Below are 10606 nucleotides of genomic sequence, written 5' to 3' on the forward strand. Positions count from 1 at the left end.
TGTCCGCACGGTAACTCAGCTGTCACCCGACAGAAATAATACATACTTACCTTGCTCGCGGCAGACCACTACCCGACCTCCTTCCGTCCCGGTCCCCAGCGTATGCGGCGTTCCTGGAGACGCCAGGTGCTGTGGTTCCTGTATTGAAGGGGAAATAGCCTTTGCCCACATTAAAGATGGCGCTTATGTGCGTGCAACGTCACGTCATAGACGTGCACACACGTTTTGGGGTCAAAGGCCACATACAGCCAATTACAGCTTTAGGAGAGTTATTTAATCCCAAATTGCCTTTTGGCTTCGGTGCTCTGTCGTGGTTTCCCTTTGCTGGTTATCCGAGAGTGTGTTCCTGATCGCATTATTCTAGTTTTTGACTTTGACTTCATTTTGACTTCCCTGATTTCTGGTATCCTTGACTTTTGGCTTTCCCTCATCGTTGTGTCTTATTCTGAATCCCTGACCTTGGCAAGTATTTTGACAATTATTTGGTACGTTAAGTCCGGCCATTCTAAGGTCCGGTGAGACGTTATCCTTAGTCTTAGGTCTGATACTGTATCTGCATGCTGGATCAACTAGTAAGCCTGACAGTTATGGACAGAGAGATTACCAGCATTGCTGTATGTCTTTTTTTGTGTGAATCTGCGTCTGTCTTACTGTGTGTGTGACTGTGTGTTTGTCTGTGTGTCTGACTGTTTGACTGTGTTTCTGATTGTGTATCACTGTGTGTGTGATTGGGTGACTGTGTTGGAATCTGTGTCTGTCTGAATGTTTGTCTGACTGTTTGTGACTGTGTCTGTCTGACTGTGTTTCTGACTGTGTGACTGTGAGTCTGTCTGTGTGTGACTGAGTGTCTGTGTGTTTGACTGTGTGTCTGTCTTTGTGTGACTGTCTGTCTGAGTGTCTGCCTACTGTGTGTGACTGTGTGCCTGTCTGTGTGTGACTGTGTGTCTGTCTGTGTGTGACTGTGTGTCTGTCTGACTGTGTGTGACTATGTCTGACTGTATGACTTTGTATCTGTCTGTTTGTGACTCTGTGTCTGTCTGACTGTTTTTTGACTGTGTTACTGTGTATCTGAATTTATGTATGTCTGAGTGTCTGACTGTGTGTGACTACTGTGTATCTCTATGTGTGTCTGACTGTGTGACTATGTGTCTGTCTGTCGGACTGTGTGTGATTGTGTGCCTGTGTCTGACAGTGTGTCAGTGTTGACTGTGTGTCTGACTGTTTGTTTATCTGTATGTGTGACTGTGTGTCTGTCTTGCAGAAAAAAGTGAAAAAGAACATGAGACACAAACTGGAGTGCAGCATTAGAATGGCAAATGAAGCCCTGTCCTTGGGCATTCCGGTGAGTATGAGTGATGCCCTGTTTCTGTTTTTTCTGGTGAGTATAAATAATGCCCTGTTACTCTCTACCCCATAAATCTAGCTTGTGTTCCTGTTCTGTATCATGCATCTTAATGAAATGACCAAGGTCTTTAATTAGCTAATGCAAGTATATTGTTTGTATTCCTGTGTTCCAGGAACGGATTCATAAATATGGGTTTTCTGGACGTTACGGAGCAAAGAGCACTGAAGGTGAGAGGTATCCATATTATAATCCTCACTGAGACCCTTCCAGTGCGAGCCATGAGCAAATCTAGGAAAGCATAGTCTCTCTCCTCCGTGGCTGTCCCTCCTCTGTTAGACCCATCATGTTAATGATGAGTAATGTCTAGTTTACAGCACTTCAATATTACATTCATCCCCTTATATTGGGCTCAGTCTGATATTACACCATAATCCCTCATATTGGGCTCAGTCTGATATTACACCATAATCCCTCATATTGGGCTCAGTCTGTTATTACACCATAATCCCTCATATTGGGCTAAATCTGATATTACACCATAATCCCTCATATTGGGCTCAGTCTGATATTACACCATAATCCCTCATATTGGGCTCAGTCTGTTATTACACCATAATCCCTCATATTGGGCTCAGTCTGTTATTACACCATAATCCCTCATATTGTGCTCTGTCTGTTATTACACCATAATCCCTCATATTGTGCTCAGTCTGATATTACATCATAATCCCTCATATTGGGCTCAGTCTGATATTACACCATAATCCCTCATATTGTGCTCAGTCTATTATTACACCATAATCCCTCATATTGGGCTCAGTCTGATATTACACCATAATCCCTCATATTGGGCTCAGTCTGTTATTACACCATAATCCCTCATATTGGGCTCAGTCTGATATTACACCATAATCCCTCATATTGTGCTCAGTCTGCTATTACACCATAATCCCTCATATTGGGCTCAGTCTGATATTACACCATAATCCCTCATATTGGGCTCAGTCTGTTATTACACCATAATCCCTCACATTGGGCTCAGTCTGATATTACACCATAATCCCTCATATTGGGCTCAGTCTATTATTACACCATAATCCCTCATATTGGGCTCAGTCTGATATTACACCATAATCCCTCATATTGGGCCCAGTCTGTTATTACGCCATAATCCCTCACATTGGGCTCAGTCTGATATTACACCATAATCCCTCATATTGGGCTCAGTCTGATATTACACCATAATCCCTCATATTGGGCATAGTCTGATATTACACCATAATCCCTCATATTGGGCTCAGTCTGATATTACACCATAATCCCTCATATTGGGCTCAGTCTGTTATTACATCTGTTATTACACCATAATCCCTCATATTGGGCTCAGTCTGTTATTACACCATAATCCCTCATATTGGGCTCAGTCTGTTATTACACCATAATCCCTCATATTGTGCTCAGTCTGATATTACACCATAATCCCTCATATTGTGCTCAATCTGATATTACACCATAATCCCTCATATTGTGCTCAGTCTGATATTACACCATAATCCCTCATATTGGGCTCAGTCTGTTATTACACCATAATCCCTCATATTGGGCTCAGTCTGATATTACACCATAATCCCTCATATTGGGCTCAGTCTGTTATTACACCATAATCCCTCATATTGGGCTCAGTCTGATATTACACCATAATCCCTCATATTGGGCTCAGTCTGATATTACACCATAATCCCTCATATTGGGCTCAGTCTGATATTACACCATAATCCCTCATATTGGGCTCAGTCTGATATTACACCATAATCCCTCATATTGGGCTCAGTCTGATATTACACCATAATCCCTCATATTGGGCTCAGTCTGATATTACACCATAATCCCTCATATTGGGCCCAGTCTGATATTACACCATAATCCCTCATAATGGGCTCAGTCTGTTATTACACATAATCCCTCATATTGGGCTCAGTCTGTTATTACACCATAATCCCTCATATTGGGCTCAGTCTGATATTACACCATAATCCCTCATATTGGGCCCAGTCTGATATTACACCATAATCCCTCATATTGGGCTCAGTCTGTTATTACACCATAATCCCTCATATTGGGCTCAGTCTGTTATTACACCATAATCCCTCATATTGGGCTCAGTCTGATATTACACCATAATCCCTCATATTGGGCTCAGTCTGATATTACACCATAATCCCTCATATTGGGCTCAGTCTGATATTACACCATAATCCCTCATATTGGGCTCAGTCTGATATTACACCATAATCCCTCATATTGGGCTCAGTCTGATATTACACCATAATCCCTCATATTGGGCTCAGTCTGATATTACACCATAATCCCTCATATTGGGCTCAGTCTGATATTACACCATAATCCCTCATATTGGGCTCAGTCTGTTATTACACCATAATCCCTCATATTGGGCTCAGTCTGATATTACACCATAATCCCTCATATTGGGCTCAGTCTGATATTACACCATAATCCCTCATATTGGGCTCAGTCTGATATTACACCATAATCCCTCATATTGGGCTCAGTCTGATATTACACCATAATCCCTCATATTGGGCTCAGTCTGATATTACACCATAATCCCTCATATTGGGCTCAGTCTGATATTACACCATAATCCCTCATATTGGGCTCAGTCTGATATTACACCATAATCCCTCATATTGGGCTCAGTCTGATATTACACCATAATCCCTCATATTGGGCTCAGTCTGTTATTACACCATAATCCCTCATATTGGGCTCAGTCTGATATTACACCATAATCCCTCATATTGGGCTCAGTCTGATATTACACCATAATCCCTCATATTGGGCTCAGTCTGATATTACACCATAATCCCTCATATTGGGCTCAGTCTGATATTACACCATAATCCCTCATATTGGGCTCAGTCTGATATTACACCATAATCCCTCATATTGGGCCCAGTCTGATATTACACCATAATCCCTCATATTGGGCCCAGTCTGATATTACACCATAATCCCTCATATTGGGCTCAGTCTGATATTACACCATAATCCCTCATATTGGGCTCAGTCTGTTATTACACCGTAATCCCTCACATTGTGCTCAGTCTGTTATTACACCATAATCCCTCACATTGTGCTCAGTCTGTTATTACACCATAATATTTTGATATTGTTGTTATATTGTTGTAGATGATTTTAGGATCTTTCTTTCTCAGATTTTTAATTCAGCAGTCAGTACAACACAGAATGGAGATCTCTAGCATGTATTCAAATGCTATTAACAATAAGGCCTTGGTCTAATATTTGTGGATAAACTTTTAATTTAATTTTTTTTATTATTTAATATTTTCATATTTTAGGATATATTGATTTATTTTTTATGATTTCAATTTTTTTTTATTATTTTCAAAATATAATTTTAAAGGTTTATGCAAAACTGTTAAATCGAGGCTTAAAGAGAAACTATAGGCATAAAAATAATTTAGTTTAATGAAGCCGTTTTGGTATATAGATCATGCCCCTGCATTCTCACTGCTCAATTCTCTGCCATTTAGAAATTAAATCACTTCTGTTTGTGTTGTTCCCACAGCCTGTTTAAAAAAATGCTTTCTGTGGCGAAAATAACCTCGCCACTGGGTTTTGGAGGGGCCTGGTTCCCAGCCTTTTGCCCTGTGACTATGGCCCCGGGGGTGTATTGCCATTTAAAAAGTCTGTTTGGGCTTATTGGATTTTAAAATACTATTTCTGCCCCTTTAAATCCATGGGAAAATGTGCCTCTTCCCCTCCCCCTTTTTCCTTTCCTATTGTTCTCCAGAAGGGCGTTGAAAACTGGCTGCTTTGTCCCTCCTCAATCTCGCATCAGCCCTTGCTATTGTTTACAAAATACAAAAGTATACGGTGAAAAGATAATCTGCACTCTGGTGCTACAATCACCCTAGTGGGCCACAATAAACCACTAGAAAGAACACAAGTGATAAAATAAAGAATAGTGGTGAGAGCACTCAAATAAAAAAACAGATAATATTACCCACTTGTAGGATAACACTAAAAGGGAAAAAAACACAATATAGGGTAATAACGTCAAATTAAATAAAATTTAAAAAAAGGGCAAATTACACTCACAAACGAGGAGCCAATTAGAAGCTGGCCCAAGCTCCACGCCTTGAACAGAAGAAAATCTCCCAGAGACTGGAACAGGGACGAATTATAATGGGTGTCTTCCCAGGGTAAGTGCAAAACACAGGAACGCAGGTTGTAGATTGCACACCAAATTTAATATAAATTCTTAAAACAAAACAAACTAAAATTGTTGAAGCAAAAAAATAATAATAAACTTAAATTAGGAAAGTCCCATAAAACTTGAAATAAATGTCCCAAAACGTCCTCCGGGTCCACCTTACTCGTTTCGGCACAAAGCCTTCATCAGAGGTGCTGTCTTCTGTTCTGGCATGAAGTTCCTTTTAAATCTTATTCTTGGCGCCGTTTTCGCCGATCACCGGCATTTCTCTTCCGGGTTCCGGCGTCAGGACGTCCTGCGTCATCACGTCCTGACGCTGCTACTAGTTTCGGCGAGGATGACGTGTAGGAAACGTCCTCCATTAAAACCAATGTAATTACAACGTAAAACATCAGGAATATTAGAAAAGTCCCTCAAACATCAAATTAATACAGAGGGGGGAAGAGAAGGGAACATATTTAAATAAAAAATATTAAATACAACTTCCCTCCACACCTTACATTAAAAATACATATAGTATACATGTTACTAATGAATAAATCTTATCCATAGAAATATAATAAAATCCAAATCACAGAGAGAGGATAAAACAAGAGTAGAATTAGTACACATTGGGTAAAAATATATTTTTAAAATATTTTTACCAAATGTGTACTAATTCTACTCTTGTTTTATCCTCTCTCTGTGATTTGGATTTTATTATATTTCTATGGATAAGGTTTATTCATTAGTAACATGTATACTATATGTATTTTTAATGTAAGGTGTGGAGGGAAGTTGTATTTAATATTTTTTATTTAAATATGTTCCCTTCTCTTCCCCCCTCTGTATTAATTTGATGTTTGAGGGACTTTTCTAATATTCCTGATGTTTTACGTTGTAATTACATTGGTTTTAATGGAGGACGTTTCCTACACGTCATCCTCGCCGAAACTAGTAGCAGCGTCAGGATGTGATGACGCAGGACGTCCTGACGCCGGAACCCGGAAGAGAAATGCCGGTGATCGGCGAAAACGCGCCAAGAATAAGATTTAAAAGGAACTTCATGCCAGAACAGAAGACAGCACCTCTGATGAAGGCTTTGTGCCGAAACGCGTAAGGTGGACCCGGAGGACGTTTTGGGACATTTATTTCAAGTTTTATGGGACTTTCCTAATTTAAGTTTATTATTATTTTTTTGCTTCAACAATTTTAGTTTGTTTTGTTTTAAGAATTTATATTAAATTTGGTGTGCAATCTACAACCTGCGTTCCTGTGTTTTGCACTTACCCTGGGAAGACACCCATTATAATTCGTCCCTGTTCCAGTCTCTGGGAGATTTTCTTCTGTTCAAGGCGTGGAGCTTGGGCCAGCTTCTAATTGGCTCCTCGTTTGTGAGTGTAATTTGCCCTTTTTTTTAATTTTATTTAATTTGACCTTGCTATTGTTTACCACATGGACGTTCCAACTGTATTTGTGAGATCTGAGCGCTTTTCTGACATATTGAGCACTCAGATCCAAGCTATCTGGGATATGTTGGACATATAGGTTAAACATTGTATTATAAGAGTTATGTATTTTTATGTGGTTTTTGTAACAGTTTTTGACTTAGAGATATTCCCTGTACCTGGAGATAATTAAGTTACCACACCCATTTAAGCCAATTATCTCCAGGATAGAGGAGAAGATAGACCGGCTGCACAGCCTAAATCTGTGGAACTGTTTTGGGCAGGAAAGCCATGCTTGTGGTCGGTCAAATGATGTATAATTTGTGGGGATATGGGGTGTTTTCTGTGGTTTCGGAAAAAGTTGTGTTTTCTGCCCGTGAGTAATTAAGTTAGCCCATTGTGTTTGTTAATTGTATCACAGGCAGAGGGGAGGGTTTGTGTACATTAGCTGGGAGTGTCTAACTGTACAAGTCTGTCCTGATTGGTTTTGCAACTTTGTATCCTGTGTTCCACAAGGTCCACGTGGGTGGTAACCTTGTGGGAAAACCTGTATATAACAGAAAATAAACCCTTAGATTGCTGAGTGCCTGTTTTACCCTCAACATAGAGCCTTGTCTCATGTGTGGGGGAAAAGGCTACATCTACACTGGGGATTGCTATACGCTGTATACTCCCCTGGCTATAATCACTAAGCTCTTTTAAGAGCTTGTCCCTGCTTCGCTCTCTGAAAGAAGAGAGGTTCACCCACTGGAGCCTTGTCGTAGGTCCAGGGTGGGTAGGAGACAGGGAGACCCCAACCAAGCTGCGGCGGTTCGTGGAGTCTGCAGTGCTTATGGTGTCAAGCGGAGTGCTTGGAGCCCTCGGGAAGCACTAGGAGCATCCATCAACGGAGGTACCTAGTCGGGGTGCTAGGTGATCCGTTACACTTTCATTTTCAATAAGATGTTTGCTTGCTGTAGAAGTTTTTATCTCCTGCTCTGTAAATCAAACTTTAATCACACAAAATAAGGCTCATGCAGGGTCTAGAAGGATATTAACAGATTAGAAGAGAAGTAATTCAAATTTAAACAGACTGTTTAAACATTAGATCTCTCATTACAGGAAGCGTTTAGGAAGGCTGTGCAAGTCACATGCAGTGGTTAGGGTTGTATAAATAAAGTGATTTGACTCCTAAATGGCAGAGAATTGAGCAGCGTTGTTTTGTAGACTGTTGTATCTATCCCTTTAAATCTGATGTTTCTCTGAGATTTTTCTCAGTTGTAGATTTCACCCTGAAAAGCAATATTGTAAAGTTCTCCGTATGAAAGTGTTGAAACATTCTTTGTTATTTCTGCATTTCATGTTTTATTCACAGATGTGTAAAGCGGATTCTCCTTTGCAAAACACATTCTTTCAAAACTGAAATCTTAATAGTACAGTAAACATTAAAATCTGAGAAGATCAGTGACACCTCAGGGAGTACTCAGACACCTTTGAGGCGAGTAATGTCCGAGAAGGATGGGTTATGGAGGATTCTTGATCATTTTTACTCCCTGTTCTACTCAGAACTACTATTTTGTAACTAGGTTTTCATTTTCCATCATGCAGCCAGTGGAAACGCCTGGTCTTGTTTGAGGGGCATCAGATTAACCCTCTTTCTTCTTCCTTTCAAAGTGTGTGTGCGTTTTTTTCTGTGGCAGATGGTAGTTTATCTGTACATATTCACCATTGTGTTTCACTAATGGTACATGGCTCATTTATAAATAAGTCCTCGTGATGTAATATGTCAGAAACTGACATCAGAAGGCTCTGTGTGAGTGTGTGAATTTGGTTGTTTTATTTAATTACATGGTGAGAGAGGAAAGCAGATTGTGGCATGATATTAGCTCTGACATATCTCGGGTATAAGAAGTATTCACCCAGATCTTTTAGCGCCTTTTATGTTTATGCATGTGAGGCTGAAACTTTTATCTTCTGGTTGTTAAGTAGGGACACGGAGGAGAACTATAAAATAAATCTCTGACAGCCTATCAAAGGCAATAAAGAGTGAGCAAGTCATAGAGCCTTCGGTAACATCTGTAGCTATATCTAATCAGCCATGACAGTACTGAAGTTTAATATCTACCTGTCTTTTTTGGTTTATATTACTGTTCTACATCTTTTTTTTGAAAGTTCATTGTTCCAGCTGTATGTTCTTAGCTTCCAAATAATTTCCAAAAATAGAAACATTACAGATAATTGTCATTAAGCAAAGTTAACAGAATTTGCATTTCCAGAATTCATGGTGAACACCAAGATTTTCATGTAAAATTCTTGATCATTTTCCAGAAAAGTTTAATGAGTGCTTAGTATATGCAAACTCTCTTACTTTCTAAGAAAAAACCTGACGTGTGCAGTTCGCTCACCAGGGTTACGTCACTTATCAAAGTATTCAAATGGATCTCTCACAGTTATTGAATGTTAAATTATTATTATTATTATTCAGGTTGTATGTCACTGTTGTATTTATGAAGGGTAAGCATGCAAGTCAATGTTGTTAAACTAATGTTGTTAATATTTTTAAGTGTTAAACAGCTCCTGAGGAGTTTGTGCAATAAAAGTGAAAATAATGAAAATACAAAATGTGAAATGTTATTTTATGACAAACATGGTGTTAAACAGATGGCAAATCAGTGTCTGCCTACAACATAACCATCAATTCTAGAGACATAATAAAATACAGACTGTAAAGACTATGAAATGGACACTCCAAGCAGCATAGGCTCTCAATGAATGGTATGAAGAGTTGCACAAAGCTGATATAGCTAATGAAGAGGGAGAACTTCTGCTTGAATGATACTCTTACTCTCCGGACCTCCTATTCCAATTCAATATCTTACCCTCAGTCTCCAGACCTCTTATTCCAATTTGATATCTTACCCTCAGTCTCCAGACCTCTTATTCCAATTTGATATCTTACCCTCAGTCTCCAGACCTCTTATTCCAATTTGATATCTTACCCTCAGTCTCCAGACCTCTTATTCCAATTCAATATCTTACCCTCAGTCTCCAGACCTCTTATTCCAATTTGATATCTTACCCTCAGTCTCCAGACCTCTTACTCCTAATCCCTCAATATCTTACCCTCAGTCTCAAGACCTCTTACTATCAAACCCCCAATATCTTACCCTCAGTCTCAAGACCTCTTACTCCTAATCCCCCAATACCTTACCCTCAGTCTCCAGACCTCTTATTCCAATTCGATATCTTACCCTCAGTCTCCAAACCTCTTACTATCATACTCCCAATATCTTCCCCTCAGTCTCCAGACCTCTTATTCCAATTCAATATCTTACCCTCAGTCTCCAAACCTCTTACTATCATACTCCCAATATCTAACCCTCAGTCTCCAGACCTCTGACTATCAATCTCCCAATATCTAACCCTCAGTCTCCAGACCTCTTACTATCAATCCCCTAATATCTAACCCTCAGTCTCCAGATCTCTGACTATCAATCTCCCAATATCTAACCCTCAGTCTCCAGACCTCTTACTATCAATCCCCTAATATCTAACCCTCAGTCTCCAGATCTGACTATCAATCTCCCAATAGCTAAC

General features: G+C 39.7%; 1 protein-coding gene across 1 annotated transcript in view; it reads left to right on the forward strand.

Annotated features, from left to right (window-relative positions):
- The window catches only part of ZCWPW1 (zinc finger CW-type and PWWP domain containing 1), a 35062-nt gene extending 26531 nt beyond the window's left edge, over positions 1-8531 (forward strand). The window contains exons 6-8 of the mRNA XM_063449802.1: positions 1262-1342; positions 1518-1572; positions 8385-8531. Of these exons, the coding sequence (XP_063305872.1) occupies positions 1262-1342; positions 1518-1572; positions 8385-8392 (144 nt within the window). The 3' untranslated portion in view covers positions 8393-8531. The remainder of the gene's footprint in view (positions 1-1261; positions 1343-1517; positions 1573-8384) is intronic.
- The last annotated feature ends 2075 nt before the right edge of the window (positions 8532-10606 follow it).

This window comes from Pelobates fuscus, chromosome 3 (genome assembly GCF_036172605.1).
Source record: "Pelobates fuscus isolate aPelFus1 chromosome 3, aPelFus1.pri, whole genome shotgun sequence".
Taxonomy (NCBI): Eukaryota; Metazoa; Chordata; class Amphibia; order Anura; family Pelobatidae; genus Pelobates; species Pelobates fuscus.